General features: G+C 46.5%; 1 protein-coding gene across 2 annotated transcripts; it reads right to left on the bottom strand.

The window, feature by feature from the left end:
* Window positions 1–1997: 1997 nt before the first annotated feature.
* On the bottom strand, window positions 1998–9361 carry zfp36l1a (zinc finger protein 36, C3H type-like 1a). Of its 2 annotated transcripts, none has more exons than XM_064309596.1 (2): window positions 9233–9361; window positions 1998–5404 (listed from the first exon to the last, which is right to left on the bottom strand). In XM_064309596.1, the coding sequence occupies exon 2, from the start codon at window positions 5393–5395 to the stop codon at window positions 4355–4357; it is 1041 nt and encodes a 346-aa protein (XP_064165666.1). In that variant the 5' UTR covers window positions 5396–5404; window positions 9233–9361; the 3' UTR covers window positions 1998–4354. The 2 variants fall into 2 exon arrangements, with proteins under 2 accessions (XP_064165666.1, XP_064165583.1); XM_064309513.1 differs by lacking the exon at window positions 9233–9361 and adding an exon at window positions 7867–8584.
* Window positions 9362–18876: the final 9515 nt, after the last annotated feature.

Below are 18876 nucleotides of genomic sequence, written 5' to 3'. Positions count from 1 at the left end.
CAGTCTGGAATACTGTAGCACAGTCGGAAATGTCGTAGTATAGTCTGGAATAATGTAGCACTGTCTGACATGTTGTAGCACAGTCTGGAATACTGTAGCATAGTCTAGCATACTGTAGCACAGTCTGGCATCTGTAGCACCGTCTGGCATGTGGTAGCACAGTTTGACATGTTTTAGCAGTCTGGCACATTGTAGCACAGTCTAACATACTGTAGCACAGTCTGGCATGCTGTAGCACAGTCTATCATACTGTAGCACAGTCTGGCATGCTGTAGCACAGTCTATCATACTGTAGCACAGTCTGGCATGCTGTAGCACAGTCTATCATACTGTAGCACATCTGCAGCGTGCAGTCTATCATACTGTAGCCAGTCTGGAAGCTGTAGCCAGTCATCTACTGAGCAAGTCGCAGCGAGACAGTCTATCATACTACCATTTGGATGCCAGTCTGCATGCTCTATGAGAACCGGCAGCGGAGGCGAGAGAACCCTGACTGCATTCACCACGGTCCCCGTTCAGGCCTGACAAAAAGACACTTCTTCTCCCCGTGCAGGACTTCCTGTATCCGCATGGGGCTCCTGGCCAAGTGGCCACACAGCTATGCATTATCTCCCCCCCTCCCCCATTCCTCTTCGCTCCTCTCCTCTGCCATCTCACAGATGGCTCACACAGGCCTCGAGGACGACAGGGGGAAACACGCCATTCGATTAAACAACGCGGCTAAATTAAAAAGCAGAAGTAAAAAATGACAACACTGCTAAATTTACCCCCTGGACTATTTTCATTTCTCTTTTTTTTTTTGTTTGTTGGACAGGCATGGTTATTTCGTAAGACTTTTTTTCCTGTTAAAACAGCAAGGAGGGGTTGGCAGTTCAGGAGGGTATGCTTGCTTAATCTCTGTAACCTGCATTTAAAAAAATAATAATAATAATAATAATATATATATATATATATATATTTGTGACATAGTAGCCCTGGTGAACAAGCAGAAATGTGTACATGAAGATCCTAACTGAGACACATATCAACCGGTGCAATTTAATATACTTTCTTTATTCCAGCGAACTTTTGACAAGTGAAGAATTTCAATATCGCCAAAGCTCTCAATAACTTCTCATCCGGTTTTTGGAAGGTATTTCCTGTAATAACGTACAATCTTCTAGTTTAAGGGAGTGCTCTACGACCTGGCCTTGACCGTACTAAGAACCAGGATGGACTCCCACCCCCCCCCGAAACACGACTCACTTGGCCAAGTCTGGTGTGCCTGTTCCCGTCAGGTCAATACCCCCCCCCCCCCCCAGTCCACCAATCACCACATTTCCCCTTGCAACTCCCTCACCCTTTCACAACCTCGCAAGTGAAGCGAAGTCCTGACACATCACTCTGTAGACTCCGTGTCATTAAATCATTCCACTCACGAGCACTGCAAAAACAGAGCAACATTTTCTTTTTTTTCAAAAATACGGGGTTTATTGGTTTTAACTGCCATCAGTCGTTACAAAACTCAATTTTATATAAACTCATAGAAATTACTGTAGTGAACAGCAATGGCTGTAAAAAAAAATACATTCAACAGTTTACTTTCTTTGTGTCAGTCCTGTTAACCTCTCCGTCCTCAGCTACTAGGAAAAACAGAACACGGAATTCTTTTTTTAACATCCATCTTTATCACAAAATCTAAACAAGGCATAATCTCAGTACTGAATGTTTTCAAAAAGAGGCACTTTAAAGTTGGCGACGATCAACGAAAGGCCATACCGTTGATCCCAGAGTGCCCGTGATTGGGTTGGGGGCGGGTTGAAGTGGACTTGGTGCATCATGGGGTGGGTCTCCTACATTCGACACCAACATTATTGTGCTTCGGTTTAGGTTGTTGGTACAACTTCCACAACCCACTGTAACAGTCAATTTGGTAATCAGATTCATAATCTTATCAGGTTAGCCAAATGGTTTCAGCACTGGACCCAATGACACTGCAATTAAAAAAAAAAAAAAAAATTTTAGACCCTCCCCCAAATCAAGAAGATCCCTTTGTGAGGAAGGTACCCATCTTGGCTCACAACATTGTGACAACGAGCCCCTTATGGACCACTATGCCAATTTTCACAGCCATAGTAAGAAAGGTCATGGAATGTTGCTGAGATTGAAAGGGGCCAATGAGAACCCACTGAAGGATCATAAGTAACCAATGAGGAACCAGCTGGCGTGTTCTTGTTGGGGGTGGGGGTTGGCGGGGATTAAAACAGTGGATATTCGTTAAGGAAAAACATTTAGGAAATAACAGGAAAGAACTGTTACTGTCAAGGCAACATAGTTTGTAGGCTCTAAAAAAGGTCAAAATGGAGGAATGATACAAGGCAGTACTAAAGATCCTGAAATTGCAGTCCAACAAGAGAAGAGCAAAAAAAAAAAAGAACAAAAAAGAAACAAAAACTACAATAAATAATCAAAAACGCATAACTCTTTTTGCATTTTTTTTTTGCTTTAAATTAAGTTTCATTTAAACAATGTGTAGTTGCAAACGAAAGTCATTGTAGTATAATATATTAAACTGTGAAAAAAAGGAAAATGACAAAAGTCTTCACAATCTTTAGATTAATACGGAAGATCATAATTTAACATAAAAGAAAATATATTCTATCGTTTCATTATCCAGATAAATACAAACAAAATTAACAAAAAAAATGCATATGATCAGCAATAAATACGTTTTTTGATAAGTTAAATAAGCAGTGACAAGCAAAACCTTCCGTTTCTGAAAGTTTTTTTCTCCAAACAATAACAGTAATAATATAATAATAATAATAATAACGAATCAAAAAAATGGAACAAAAAAAAACAGGAGGAGACACAGGCGGGTCAAAGTGCTCCAAAAAATGGAATCTAGGGGGAGAGCGATGTTTCAGTGTTCCCATCAGAGTGCGCAGGTGGGCAAGCAGCACCTCACGAGTTCAGGCACGTCCCGCGGCTGGCCAATGGGCATGCAGAGCTTTACGGAGCTGGGGGGGGGGGGGGGGGGGGGGGGTCAGAAATCTGAACGTACTAAAAGTTTACACATCAAGTTTCCCTTCCCAATATACAGTGACCAGCAACAGGAGGAAAACGGCATACTTTTAATCTTTCTTGTTTTTCTTTCTTCTCCTTTTTTTTTTTTGTTTGTTTGCTTGCTTGCTTTGTTAAGGCCTCGTCCCATGTTCTCGGGTGGTGGATTGAAGCCCGTAGCACCAAAAAAAAAAAAAAAACGCGTCTCTTCCTGGCTGATACCGGAGCCCAATCTTACGTGAATCTCAAAGTGAAGTCTTTCCTGCAAGCCTTCCTTTTATTTTCACAACTCGCAAAAAGACAGGGCAGAGCTCTCGGATGGATGGAAGAAAGAAAGCTACCGACAAAAAGTAAAAAAAGGAAACCGCAGTCCACTTGCCCCGGCACACGCAGGACAAACCCCCAGGCACTTTAAAATGTTCATTTGTCCTTTAACTTTTTTTTTTTTTTTTGCTTTTCTTTTTTTAAACTACACTCGAAGATAAGGCTGTAGTTGTAAATGTGCATTTCTGAGCATGCTTCCTCTTGCTCAAGAAGGAGGCCTCAGTGGTAGCATCAAGCTTGGCTGGTAGAGAGCGTGATTTTTTATTTCTTCTTAAATTCTCTTTCCCCCCAGGCCACTGCTCCTCCTGCACTGCTACACGTCGAGAAGAAGAAAGACAGCCGGCGCGCGGCCCGAGTCTCAGTCCAACACCTTTCCAGCACGGTCCTCATGCCTTCTTTCCATCTCTTTCTTTTTTGGCACTGTCACACAAATGGGATGGCGGGGGTGGGGGGGCGGTGGGGAGGAGGCTGGGGACAGTAAACTGGACGAGAGTGTGTGGGGGGGGGGGGGGGGGTGGGATGTCAAGAAAGGTCTTTTTCTATTTTGTTTGTTTGTTTTTAGAAGAAAAAAAAATAGTTCCCTTAATTCAATGAGTGTCCTTTTGGAAGTACAGTTATGTGGGGATGTGTGTGTGTGTGTTTTTTGTGGGGGGTTTAAAGGGGGACCGATAGGGGTCTCTGACCACTACTCCAAAGGGGAAGTGAACCTATGAAGAAAACCTTTAATCTATTCTGGCACTCTCTGGCAAAAAAATACATAAAAATTGTATGGAGACTAAATCCATCCCATTTATCAGCATGTAAACAAGGCCAAGGGTAGGGGTTAGGGTTAGGCACAAGGAAAACCAGGCAGGACTGGAGGTAGAGGGGAGTGCCAATTTGTCTTACAATGTCTCCATCTCAGGCATGTGTGTGTTTGTATGCATGTGTGTGTGTGTGTGTGTGTGTGTGTGTGTGTGTGTGTGCAGGGGGAGCGGGAGGAGGGTGTTTATTCATCTGAGATGGAGAGTCTGCTGAAGATGGGGAGCCGGCGGTTGGTGTCGAGGATGGGGGACTCCGAGCCACTCAGGCTCCCCGAGCTGCTCTGGTAGCCCTCCTGGTCAGAGAGGGAGTCCGGGGGGCTGGGGGGCGCCTCAAACATCTGAGGCGACTCCGACATGGGCCTGAAGTAGTAAGGCGTGGTAGGGGAGGGCGGGGCCTGGACGGAGGGGTCGGCGCTCGGCGGCACCCCCAGGCTGGGGCAGAACAGGCTGGCCAGCTCCTGGCTGGAGTAGGTGAAGGGGTTGCTGGGCCACTCGGACAGGTCCTCGGCCGAGAACATGGGCGGAGGGGTGACGGAGGTGGGGCTGTCCTGCGGGTTGCCCAGGCTGGAGAACCCGGCGAAGCTGTAGCTGTGGTGGAGGCGCGGGCGCTCCATCTTGTTGGAGGAGGAGAGCGGAGGGGGCCCCCGGCGCTCCTCGGCGTTGTGGATGAAGTGGCAGCGCGGGCCGTAGGGGCAGAAGCCGATGGTGTGGAAGGTGCGGCAGAGCTCCGTCTTGTACTTGGGGTGCCGGCTGAGGCTGCGCAGCTCGTGGATGCCGTGGGCGAACTGGCACTTGTCGCCGTACTTGCAGGTGCCGTTCTCCTCGAAGGGCCGGCACAGCTCCGTCTTGTAGCGGCTGGAGTTCACCTGGCCGTTGCCGCCGCCGCCGCCGCCGTTGCTGCACTTCTGCAGCAGCCGCTCGCCGGTCTCGGAGTAGGAGCGTTCGCGGAATCGGTTCTCCTTGTTGTTGCTGCCGCCGCCGCCGCCGCCGCCGCCCGAGGACAGCGTGGCGTCCATCTTTAGGCTGTTGAGGAACTGGTTCTGGTTGAACTTCGAGCTGGGAAGCGTGACGGAATGCCGGCGCTGGTAGGCCCCTCCCACAGAGGGCGTCCCCACCGCCTTCCTGTCCAGCAGGGCCCCGGTGGAGGTGGGGTGGTTGGCACCCGTACAGGGTACGGACATCAGGTGGGGTGTGCCAACCACGTTGTTGTTGTTGTAGTTGAGCATTTTGCTATTCTGTAAGAAAACAAGAGAAAGAGAGGCAAACCATTACTCGACAGACCTGGACTCAGATTTAAATCAGGACACAAACCTAAGTCTCAACTGTCTTCCCATCAAGCCATTTTTTTTCACTACATTTTTTTTTTTTTGCTAGAAAACCTGGGATGATATAATATTAATACAACAACTGAGCTGGTGCCCAGATCCACGGATGAATTCTTATCCTATAAAGTCAATGGAACAAAGTAGAAAGGGGGGGGGGCGGCTGGGGCTATGATATAATGAATCGCGGTGTCACCAAATGCAGTTTCTTATCCGGAACGAAAATCCTGAGTACTGACAGCAGAAATTATGGTATGTGACAAAGCACGAGATCATGACCGCACAATGTGGGCTGAGCAGTTATAGGTGACGAGTCAAACTCAACGCTGCTAACTACTGCCGCACTGAAAATAAAGACAAAGAATCTGGCGCACTGTCAAGTACCGTAAAAGTCCATGCGTTTTACATTATGGCTAATTCGTGGCTAAGTTTTTCGTCTTGTCATCCTTTGACCCGCGAGCACAGAAACAAATTTGCCAGATTTACACGATATTTATTCGATGTGGCGATTAGCAATTGCTGCAATGGGTGTGCGTTTTATTTCCAACTGTTAGATATCAACGTTTCAACTTTCGATCTAACCAAAATACTTCAACCTAGCCACAAGAATTTGTTCATTATGGTGTCAACGTCGGGCTTGCCACTCACGCGTCGAAAACAAAATCCAGCCATTTCAAAAGTGTCTTGTCTAAACTCGTTAGCAAGCCTGCTAACGTACAGGAGCACGGTCAGTGAACACGTTCCGTATTTTGCGCTCACATTCCTTCACACAAATTCAAAGAGTGCAGATGCCATCTGAAGTGTGCAACTACTTGCACCGAGGTTTTATAAAAGCACAACGTCTAACAGATGTTCAAAATGTCGTCTGTTTCAACCAAACTCGACAGTTGGATTGCGACAGCCACTCATTTCTTCTACACACAATTCAGTTAGCCAGAAGCTACCTGTCTGAGACTGTGGTTACTATATTCACTTTCAGGATTGCGTCGATGACGATGAACAATTGGATATGTAGCCATACAGTACACAGTGTAGGGCGTCACGTTTTAACTAGACTAGGTTAACAAGAATGACAGCTAAATTTGGGTAACCGTACGATAGCCAAGAAATACACAAAACTGCATAGAGCATAGTCTAGCCAAACAAATGTGTGGAGTTCCCAATCTTTAAACGGTCAACTTGCTTTGTATAGATTCGCTGTCAATATCACGCATAGGAACATCAGAATGGCATGAAGTACTGGAGATCCAACTATGTACCCTATGCAACACCAAGAAACTGTTCTGATTTCCAGCGAAAATCAATTATCGATAAACCATTTTGTACAGAAATAGCTACTCTCGAGAGTATCGTCACATGCATACATCAAATAAAGATTTCAGATAAGTGCACTGCACTGCATACTGTGCATGCCTAACTGTCGCAACAAAAAAAATCTATGCTTTGCGAAGGCAAGCACGGTTAACTTGAAAAAGTGCGCCATACGACTGGAACACGCACTCATACATGGAACACAGGGACAATGCAAAAGTAGTAACTTTATGAACAGTAAAATCTTATAATGGCCAACTGGACCATCAATTGGCTAGTTAGTCAGTCAATCACAATTTAGGATTTTCTAGTACTTTTCGAAAAGCAAACGACGTAAGAAACGAAGCATTCCAATGCGTATTATTAGTTAGCTAACGTTAGGTATGCAGCCCCGTGTTTATCTAGCGATTTAGATAGCAAACGTTAGCCAACACCAAATGGATAATCAGCCGGGTACCAGTCATGTTAACTGGAATAGCCAACAATCTCAAGATGGTAATTAGCTAACATTTGCCATTTGTTAGTTGGTGCCTAAATAAACAACACTGTTGCCCAACCACATTACAGCAAACGTGCACATAATGATCACGCTTAAATCCAACCAAAGAGGAACAGACATTGCTTTACACGTAGAACTTGTTAAAACAATATCGACAAGTAATGTAGGATAATTCTCGGAAATATGCATAATCATACTTGCGTACAAACAACACTAAACACTGAAACTAACGTACTACACAGTGCCGTCACCAATAAGTTACCATTAGTCTACCAATCAAGCCTACCAGTCAAGAGATCTGGACAGCTAGTGCCGGGTTGCTAGCTAGCAGCTAGCAAAAAGTTTTTCGGATACCTAGCGACAACTTAAGTTGTCCACATATCATCGCACGATCGTATGCAGTGAGTAATCCAAAAAGATCAAGGTTGAAAATTCTAATATCTGCTATCCAAATGCACGTATCCCCAGAATGCATAAAACCATGAAGTTTAGCCAAATTCTTTAGACAACATTAGCACATAAGCTAACCGGCTGACAACTTTAAAAGAAAACTTTTGGCAACTACCTTGTTTATCACTTCGCTGAAGTCGAAGAAAGGCGATACCACAGCCGTGGTCATCTTTGTTGCGCGTACAGTTTAAATATAAAATAATAAAAGATATGTATGACTAGCTAAACTTCCAGAACTCGCGGATTTATGGGTTCCACCTATGTGTATTTTCTTCCCTAACAGAGTACCCCCTCTGTTCTGTTCCAGTTCTGTGCATTTCCTTTATAATCCGCGGCAGGAGGAGCTAATGTTTGATTGGCGTCTTTCTTGTGAAGCAATCTTTTTTTCTTTGCCTGCACTTTTGTTGCTGTCGCTCCCTCCCTCCTCCTCCCTCGCACCGCGCCGACTGGGAAAGGAAATGCAGTACTTATTATTCGAGTGGAAAAAAAAAACTTGGTACGCGATTTCAGAAGTTTAACCGTTGCAGTTTCATTAGTAAAGCGTGTCCCATCTGCCCTTTCCCTCGTATGAAAAGGCTCCCGTCCTCTTAATGAAAACTTTAATTGAAGAAAGAAGTTTGCATATCTATCTCTGCTGATCGGAATAGCAATTCTGGTATCGTGATTTCCAAGAGTTAGGCGATCGCCATGTTTTCTTCCCTGTTGGTTTCCCCGAAATTGATTTCATACAAAGAAACCGACTGACGCGAGAGTCTTCTTTGTGGTGCAACGTACTATTATAAGTTATCACCTGGAACGGGGTCGAGTTTACATAACAGAACAAAACCGAGTTTTGGTTAATACAAAGACGCTAATAAACTGACGAGTTACATTGTGAAATAACCCATCGACTACGTAGTTAGTTACAGATTACAAAAATAAGGGGTTGTTAACCTATTAATTAATTGGTGGCCATAGTCGGGATGAGTCTTGAGCAACGTTGACGTGAAATTACCTACATGTGGGTTAGTAGCCTTTTAGCCAATTCCTTCACATCGCCTTTGCACCTTATAAGTATTGGGCGTGAATAACAACAACCGGTCTTGCACGGAGAAATCTTGGCACCGCGATTTTATGAGCCAAATCTGTCTATGGTGCACCCAAATGTCTAATTCAACCTAATTGGGTCGAAGCATTGGTTAGCAGTAGTTATAAAAAGTCAGCAAGATGCAAATGAACCTCTTACATTCCAATCGCTTTAGATATGCGTGTATGAAAGTTAACGTTAACCGATATAACTATTGGAACAAAGTATCAGTGTATTTTACGCTTTAAAATTTCAGTTACAATTGCTAATGATCGCTTGTTAAAAAGTATGATTTGCGAACATTTTTTAAAGTAACTTCAGTATTCACAGAATAAAAGTCTGTTCGTGTCAGAGAATACGTGTCTAGCCAGCTAAAGTTAGCTAACGTTACATAGCTTCACGGGACCGAACCAACCTGTTGTTCGTCAGAGCGAAGTGCCCTGCGGATGGGGCTTGTTTACTTGGCTTAGTGGCTGAGCACGCTGCCAGCGTTCTCAGTGCTCTGATTCACTCTATAATTAATTTCCTTATGATTCTAAGGACGAAGCGTCATATATGGGACTTTCCGGTGGGCTCAACAGCAAAGAAACTTTAACCCCATGTACACTTACGAATCTAGCTATAACTGTTGGGTTAGTGAGCGATTAGTTGTGTTGATTTTGTGGTCACAATAACTAACACACCAGTTCATTAACCATTTCGTGGCCGTGTTGGTTGACAAATTTTTATTCCGTCAGTGTTTAGCCTCCGAAAATAAGGGTGCCTGAGTCTTTGAAGATTAATTCCTATGACATGATATGTGGAGTTTATTTTATATAACGTCATTATTGCATATTCTTATTAGGGTTTATATGAATGCTCTCTGGTTGGATTGGAGATCCAAATTAACGTTAGCTACTTTGACAGTGTTTTTAATTTACAAAAAATGATGCTCGCGTGTCCGACTTTTCTAATGACAGGACAAAGGATTTGGGCTTGGGCAAAAAGTGGTCATTCCTCCCCAATTCACTGACTAATCCAAGTCAGCAAGTACAGGAAAAAAAACGGAAATAGGTGAAATTAAACTGTGAGATGCAAATCAAATCGACTAATGATGAAGTACACTAATAGTGCACTGTAGCTATTTATAAACCTAGCCTAGCCACTCACCAACACTCCAAGTCCGTGACAAAGCAACCAAGGACCATGCACAGAATCACTGTCAGGGTTGAGTGGTAAAAGAAAAAAGGAGAATTGAAGGGGAAAAAAGTTGTTAAAAAAATTAGAGCAGGGTATAGCGTGAGGGAGAGATTTATGGAGGACGTTTATTACAGCGAAGCAGACCCCTGGGGATGTAGAGAGCCAAGACAGGAGCAGAGGGGCGAGAAAGGACCAAAACATTACCCCCACCCTCTCTAAAATCTGTACCTGGGGAGGATATATGTATTTTTCTGAAGCTCAGATGTTTAAAGATCCCGTTTTTATAACCGAATGGAGCAAGTGGAAGGTGGAAGCCAATGAGATCGTTTTGTGCGCACTGTGTCGTCACGTACAGCTGTCAAGCAAGACGTAAGGCCCGCCTTTAAACGTGGCCGACTATTACTTTTTAAATTCTAATACATGAATTGTCAAGTTGAGAGCATAAAGATTAAAAGTAAATCATATTGGTGCTTTTATCAGGCGATTGAAAACAAGTGAATTGGGAGTTTTTTTTTTTTAATTTATTTTTATGACATGATCAAGGTGTGGTTTTAGATTTATGGTTTATGAGTTTTGGTTGTGTGAGAGCAATTGATATGCACTTGAAGCGTTTCCCAACTGGCACAGTTGAATTTCAAGTCATCTTTTAGCTGTCACTTGTTCAAAGCTCTGTGACCTGACTTGAGTTGACAGGATGGAATGATTCATCAAAACTGTTGCAGGTCTTGCTTCTAATTGCCACTAGTTAAACTAGTTATCAGTGAAGCAATGTAGTTATACCGCAGGCGTCTGGAGACTTTCCAGGGCAAGAGGCTCTTTCTCAGAGTTTAATTTTTTGCTTTCTAGACTGCTTGGAAGAAGTTCCTGCTGACTCCCATCACAGCCAATAGGCTTCACTTCCAAACGATGTGAAATCCGCGACCCCTGACCCCCACCTTGAACCCGAGGGGTTGTGTCACTGCGACACACGAAGGCCGTTGAGGCGTGAGCCGTGGCGGCTGCTGTGAACGCTGGCTTTGGCCCCCCGGCGGCGTTGTCGCCACTCTCTAATCGGCTTCTTCCTTCCCCTTGCACAAACCCCAGAGCGTGCTCTTAAAGGTCCCCGCTCTGCCCTGCTGCAGTCTGGGCAGGGAGGCCTGTTTCTGGGGGAGGGAGGGGGGGGGGAATGCTGACTTCCTCTGCCTGTTATCTCATTGGCTATTGTACTGTTCCACTGGCGCTGCAGCACTGTTGCTCCACTGAGGTTTTTCCTTACAGAGGCAAACAGTCAAGTGCTGTAATTGTAAAGGGATACGAGAGCGGGGTCTGTTTTCTCTGGCCTGGAAGTGTGCTGGCAATAACAACAATCTGACATTTGTGCGTGCGTGTGTGCGCGTTTGTGTGTGTGTGTGCGTGTGGTTGTGTGTGCATGTGTATTTGTGTGTGTGTGCGTGTGTGTGTAGTTACTACACTGGTCACAGTGTGTGGAACTACCGTCTAACTTCATCCCTAAACCCTGCAATCCCACTGTGATCCTGTAGGTGGTGCTGTGCCTCCCTTTTCCCTGTTCCCACAGCTGTCCCTCCTCCTTAGGGAACATACAGGTCAGCAAGTCATGCTCTGGGAGACCTGTACATGCAGACACAAGACCCGTAGAACGCTGGCCTGGCACTGATAGATGCACTGGGGGGGGGGGGGCTTTACAGTCATCCCAAGTCTATTGTTGTAATGGAGGTGTTTCATATCCTCCTGGAGTGGGGAGGCCTGGTTCCTGCTTAATTAAGCGCTCAGCGGGGATTCTAACGAGGCCCGGCACCAGGGCACCGGAGGCCTGGCAAACTTCAGACCTAAACTGCCTGTAATTGGCCTTCGTCCCTGTGATCTGGTGGAAAGTGACCCGCTCTACTGCCGATGAAGGCTATGGCTAAGAGTTACAGCTTTAAATTAGAGTTAAAAAAAAGAAAACAGATCCTAGCTGGGGCGCCAGATTTAACTATTCCCCTCCAGCCAAACAACAAGGTCATAAATTAGACTCCTCTCACCCCCAGACTCTTACTCTTCTTACTGTGAGGGGGAGGGGGCGTCGGTGTAACCTGAGGCCAGGTGAGTTTTATATTTTTAGCTGCAGTTAGAGCACTGTATCTTTAGTATGCACATAGAGTGCTATATCTTTGTAAGTGTATATAGAACTGCAGTTACTGCATGGATAGTGAGTCTCTCCTTTTGTTTAGCTCTCTTTGACGAACTCTCATGTTGTGTTTGCACTCTCACTGATAAGTGCCAAAAAGTGTACACTTATCTGTCCATCAAGACCTCACAATTGAAAAGTAAAATTCTGTGGTTCTTTTTTGTGGAAGTGCTACATATACTGATGTAAAGAAAGGGTATCTCTCAAGGATCGGGGAGCTTCTTTGTGACAATAATGTAAAAGCAGGACTATCGCTACGTGAGTAAATGAGTGAAGTTCGGTCACGTCGGTGTGTGTGACGTGGAGCATCACAAAGGAGTTTCGGAAGGGCCTATAGGATGTCTCCCTTTCTCTGTCTACATAAAGAACCCTCAGCTGCCCCTCTATCCTGTCCCGTTCCGAACCCTTCAGCCTAGGTGTGTTCAGTCTCGTGTTTGATCTGATCTGACCTGTCGTTCGTATTTTTTTTTGGCTTGATCCCTCTCTCTGGTCCCTGTGACCCGTCCAGCGCCCTCCGCCCCTCATCCTTCCTCTCAGTGACATGCCGTCCCGCCTGTGGGCTGCAGTGAGCGTGACTCTTAATTGGCTGTTTGTTGTTGGGTCTCCTGCGTGTTTTGTATGCGCGACATCAGACCTCGGTTAAAAAAAAAAAGGGATGGCCATCGCCATGGGAACACCCAGGGTTGCACAAAACAGGATTGGTGTTTGTCGGAGCTTAGTATGCATGTTTTCTTTCAGTCTGTCTGATTGGCCAGTTCACCCAGAGCAAAATAATATCCTGATTTTTGCTTTTCATAAGTAAAGTCAACTCCTCGAAGCTCTTTTTTTGTTCAGCTTGTGTTTTCAGAAAAGCGATTTTTTGGTCAGTGAAGCGCCTGGTGCAAGGGGACAGCATCTGCTGAGCCTCCACTTGGGATTCGAGCCAGCAGCCCTGACCGCCACCTCTGCCGTGGCCGAGCAGATCAGAAGGGGTAAAGCGTGGTGAGGTAACCGTTTTTTTTCTGAACACACACACACACGCGCAGATTATATGTCATTACAGGAGGGTCCTGGCCGCAGAGAAAGCCGTCCTGTACGCAAATGATAGATCAGCTCATGTGATCCCCCTCATCACGAGGGGGAGCGGTGCTCTTCCAGGTGCTCCTCAGTTTCGTTTCCTTCGCCGCGTCGTTTCTGAGGTGGTCATTATCCTTTTCTCTGTTTCTGTTTTTTTTTTTTTTTTTTTTGTGTGTGTGTGTGTGTGTGTGTGTGTTACCACGCGGCGCTGGTGGTTATGTGTACTCTTCCCTCTGTTCTTGCCGGCAGCACTCTCCGAATCTCCTGACAATGCTAGTTGGGCCCCTCCCAATATGTACTGCACTGAACTCTCAGTCGCGCACTGGGAACTGGGTTCCTTTGCTTTTTCAGTTTAAAAAAAAAAAAATTTTGTACTGAAGCTGATTTGTTTTCAATGGGAAAATAAAATGCGAAAAGAAATTAATTGACCATAAAAACCTGCCCAAAGGTCATTAGTGGTACACCACCGGCTGTTTTCAGTGGAGTTATTCCTGCGTAAAAAAACGCACATGACCATGTCCCGCCTCAGTCCCCCCCCCCTCTTCACACAAAGCTACAAGCTCATCTGCTTAAGCTGAGAGAGAACCCTGGCAGCATCAGGAAGCTTCTGGTTCAAGGCCGCCCAGCCCTGTTCCTGGTGATTTACCATCATGTTGGTTTTCATTTTAACCCCATTTTGCCACACCTGATTTTGCTAATTAGCAACTGGACGAGATCTCAATCTATTGAATGAGGTGTGGCTTTGCTAGGGTTGGACTGAAAACCTGCACGACGGTAGATCTCCAGGAACAAGGTTGGGCAGCCCTGGTTGCCAAATTGCCAAGTTGCCAAAATGGCTTTGGCCCTGACTCAGTAGACAAACTGGCGGTGCCCAACAAACCAGGGCAGCTGCCCAGATCAGCCGAGAAAGGTATTCTTAATGTTCCACCCACAAAATTATAAACAGAAGGAGATTGATCCTACACTCCACACAGTGCTACAGAAGAGCAGTAGGCCCTACTGGAGGAAAGGTGCATTTCTTACTCTCAACGGTGGGTAGATTATGGGGAGCCTGTGGACACGTTGGTGCCTGGTTTACTAAGACCTGTAGCGCATGCAAATTCTTTTACCACACACAGAACTAATAACCCAACCAATGATTGGCGCAAAGCAAATTATCATAACCAATCGCTGGTCATGTTATTGCTTTTGCGTGTGCTAAAAGGCTTTGCACGTGCTGAAGGTCCTAGTAAATCAGGCCCATTGTGTGTCACTGGGGCGAACTGATGTAGTGTTGACTTGAGCTACCTGTTGGCTGACTTTTCCCCCCACCTTGTCCCGCCACTGTGACCTCCTGGTCATAGTGAGCTGATGTCGTAGCCAAGGCCCGGAGTCAAACCTGTGGTCCAGGCCTGAATTTGTGGGGAAGAAACTCTGCTGGATGAACCGTTTGGGGTCTCTTTCTCTCTGTTGCTGACGTCTGACAGAAAAAGCAGAATGCGAGGGAAAGAGGCTGAGAGAGAGGGCTGGAGAGACAGGCTGCATGGAAAGAACTGCTGAAAATGGCATTGAGCCACAACAGGGAGGGGAAAAAAAAGAGAAGAGAAATGTAAAAATAGATATTGCTTACTCATGGGCAGAGTGTGTCCCGTTAGATTTAACACATAAAATAGGAAACTCACTTCCCCTGCTGTTCCCTGACCCAGGCTTCTATAAACCTCTGCTCTGCACAGGAGACTCATCAGCATATGCACACACACGCACACACACGTGTAGACACAAAAACACACACACGCACGCTGGCATTTACTCAAATGCACTCATTGGCACTTTATATAAACTTTAATAAACCTTATTTCTACAGTGTTTTTCATTTTACAGCAAAAATCTATGCACACACAGACGCACAAGCACACATGATAGAGACACAATGCCATTCACCCTCATTCACACACTGACACATATACACACATATAATAATGCAATACATAGTAATACATTTGAACTGAAAAATCTCACGCGCATACGCACAAGCATGCACACGCATGCAGCAGGCATGCTTTCTCACACACACACACATGCAGCAAGCATGTTTACTCACATACACATGCAGCAGGCATGCTTACTCACACACACATGCAGCAGGCATGCTTACTCACTCACACACACATGCAGCAGGCATGCTTACTCACACACACACACATGCAGCAGGCATGCTTATGCATGCACATGCAGCAGGCATGCTTACACACACACACATGCAGCAGGCATGCTTACTCACACACACACACACGCAGCAGGCATGCTTACTCACACACACACACACACGCAGCAGGCGTGCTTACTCACACACACACAGACACATGCAGCAGGCATGCTTACTCACACACACACACACACGCAGCAGGCATGCTTACTCACACGCACACACACATGCAGCAGGCATGCTTACTCACACGCACACATGCAGCAGGCATGCTTACTCACACATGCACACACATGCTGCAGGCCTGCTTACTCACACACATGCAGCAGGCATGCTTACTCACACACACACACACACACACATGCAGCAGGCATGCTTACTCACACACACACACAGCCATGTGGAGCCTGGCATGTCCTGCTGCAGGGACAAATGCTGACCCGGGCCCAGGGCTAGGGTCACGGAAACGGCTGTGGCTGCTGAAACAAGATATTTGTCTCTCTCTCGCTTCGCATAGAAAATCAATGAGCTTTACGATCGGGAACAGTGGAAGTCTTTCTCTGCTCTCGCTCCACCCACCTCCACGTATTCTCCAGCTCCATCTGTCCCGCTGGCCTACAGACCCCCTCTGTGTGGTCACCCCAAGACTAGTGTTACACCGTCCATGTGTCCAGAGGTGGACAAGCAGACAAGGTGTGATAGGGGAACTGGTTCTCCTTCGTAGTTTACCTTTGCCCAATTCCTCCCCTCATCCAAGAAATGACTACTGTTCACTGTATCCTGTTTATCACATTACCGGAATCTTAAATGGCGTTACATTTTTTTTTACTTTATGTTGTAGAAGTGAGAAAATCTTGAACGAAGATTTTGCTAAAGAGAATGTTTTCTTCTCATAATATTCTTTCCTCTTTCTGACGCTCTAAATGGCACATTAAAACTGTAACTCTTTGGCCAGCAGAAGGAGCAGCCTTATGAGCTTGGTCTGGTTGGGATGAAGATGAGTGAAGTCAGGTTGGGTTCTGGGGCGACGTTTTTTGGGCTCTCCTTGGATGACCCTCGCATTGCGGAGTGGAGAGCTCTCTGCTCTGTCAGCTCTGGAGGGTCGATCTGTTCGTTAAAACCTGCGGTCTGAGCGCTTCTCCTTGCATCTCGATGGATGCTTCTGTCTCCGTTCACTGGAGCCTGCACTTTTACGGCCTAATTATAGTCATCGCCAGTTTGCCTGAGTGCTCGGATCCTAAACACGGCACTTGCGCTTCGCGATTGCACATTTGTACCAATTAAGTTCTGTGTGCCGCGGATGGAGAGGGAGAGAAAGAGAGGGGGAGAGAGAGAGAGAGAGAGAGAGAGAGAGAGAGAGAAGAGGTAGAGGTAGAGGCCAGAAGCTTTGTTTATTGTTCGGGAGTCACTTTAGGCCAGGCTTGTAATTGGTATTTACAGTGAGCTGGGCTTTAGAGGATAGCAGCGGGGCACGGGAGGATATGTGGAAACTTCTGGTCGCCAGCGGTGACCTGCTGCTCGTCACGCATTCCGATTGGTGCAGGCGAGCCGGCGGGCCGGTCGCAGGCCGTCGACCGCTTCGTTGTTTTTCTCTCGCTGCCGAATGACTGACCGCAGGTGAGTTCGGCCGTTACGGGGAGCTCGTGGGGCCCGACCGCGGCCCCCGACGTCCAGCCGAAGCCTTTCGGCCTTTTAGGCCTTTCCTGCGGCCCGGCCTCGTCCTCCCGCGAACCGCTGTGAGTCGCGCTCCGAGGGAGTCATCATCACTGTTGTGAAATGTCCTATTTTTCCCCTCTTTAACGATGATGATGATGACGAGGAAACAGCCCCGATGAGCAACTTCGGAAGCATGCGGACCCGAACATCCGCACAGAACGCTGATGCCAGAAAAGCCGCTTTCCTTTTTCAAACCAATGAAATAAAAAAAAATTGGCTTGCTGAATCAAACACAGACCCAAAACCGGGCCTGGGAGAAAAAGAAAGATGAAGAAAGAAGAAAAAAAAAGAAAGAAAAAAAGGAAAGATTGATAGACAAAGTGGGTAGCGGGTGTGTGGGTGGCTTGAGGGATGGGGGGGGGGCGGCTTTAGAGTGACTTGCAGATTTTGAAATTTGAGGAGTCTTATTCATCCTTTCAGGAAATAAGCTCTCTACCACACACACAAGGAGGGAGAGCACTGCTCCTCTTTTTATTTCTGACTGTTATTCAATTTTCCCTTTCAGTCTCAGCCAATCGAGCTGACAATCCCACAATGCCCCCTTTATCTGTGTTTGTAGCCGGCCGTAGTCAGCTGTGCATTCTTGGATTAATCAGAAGCGCTCCTTCACCTGACAGAAAGACCCCCTCCCCCCCAACCTGCTCCCCCTCAACCCCCTGGTGGATGTGGGATGCAGGAATGCTGATTTCACTGCTGTTTCTGTCCGGGTGATTTTGAAGTCTGGAATGAGGGAAGAGTCAGGTCTCCATTTCTCTCTTCTCCCCCCCCCCTCTCTCTCTCTCTCTCTCTCTCTCCCCCTCTCTGGAAGAAAATGAAACACAGCTGAGCGCAGCTGAATCCTTGGGACTGAATTAGGAAAATAGCAGTCCCATGTGGCGCGTTTTTTCCCCCGTTCGAAAAAAGCTGCATTGCGCCAGCGGCTCTGCCAAGGCCCGACGGCCAGGCCCCGGGCTCTTCCTGGGTTTATTTCTGTACGCGGCCCTCATCCCCAGGGGAGTGGGATCGGTCCTTAAAGGAAGCCGATACGGAATTACTGCAACACCCACGGAGAGAGCGCTGCATGCTTCGACTTCGCAGTCTTCAGCACCGAGGTTTTATTTGGTTTTTTTTTTGTGTGTTTGCCCGTCGGACGTGCTTTTGCGTGTGTGTGTGAGTGTGAGTGAGTGTGAGAGTGAGTGAGAGAGAGATAGAGAGAGAGAGAGAGAGAGATAGATAGAGAGAGAGAGAGAGAGAGAGAGAGAGAGAGAGAGAGAAGAGATAGATAGAGAGAGAGAGAGAGAGAAAGAGAGAAGATGAGAGAGAGAGAGAGAGAAGAGAGAGAGAGAGAGATAGAGATAGATAGATAGAGCAGAGAGAGAGGGATAGCATGAGGAAGAATCACGAGGGGATGCACTGAGTCCGCTGCGGAAGAGCTGCCTGCAGCCGCGTGGCTTCCATGGCGAAATCACGGCTGGTGCGTCCCGTGCGCGCCACCGCGGTCCTCCGGTGCGCCTCTCCCCGTGAGGCTGCTGCTGTCTTACTCTCACGTGACGCTGCTCTCAGGGGCTGCTTTGGGTCCCCCGCTCTGCTGCTCAGCAATATGGAAGTCCTTCACATGCTTTTAATAGTCTACGGTTTTGGATTTGTTATGCCTTGAGGGCTTATATGCTCTATATAATTTTTAAAAAACAAAATAGTTATCCCAGACTCGTGGTGTATTATACCCCCCAAAACCCCCAACTCCCCTCTCCCACTGAACATATTTCCCAAAGCCCGA

Source organism: Anguilla rostrata, chromosome 1 (assembly GCF_018555375.3).
Source record: "Anguilla rostrata isolate EN2019 chromosome 1, ASM1855537v3, whole genome shotgun sequence".
Taxonomy (NCBI): Eukaryota; Metazoa; Chordata; class Actinopteri; order Anguilliformes; family Anguillidae; genus Anguilla; species Anguilla rostrata.
This window is presented reverse-complemented; position numbering and strand designations above follow the sequence as displayed.

Coding starts and splice junctions, on each gene's coding strand:
- zfp36l1a (XM_064309513.1), bottom strand. CDS start 7,920: ATGACCACGGCTGTGGTATCGCCTTTCTTCGACTTCAGCGAAGTGATA. Junction 5,405..7,866: donor TCAGCGAAGTGATAAACAAG/GTAGTTGCCAAA, acceptor GTTTTCTTACAG/AATAGCAAAATGCTCAACTA.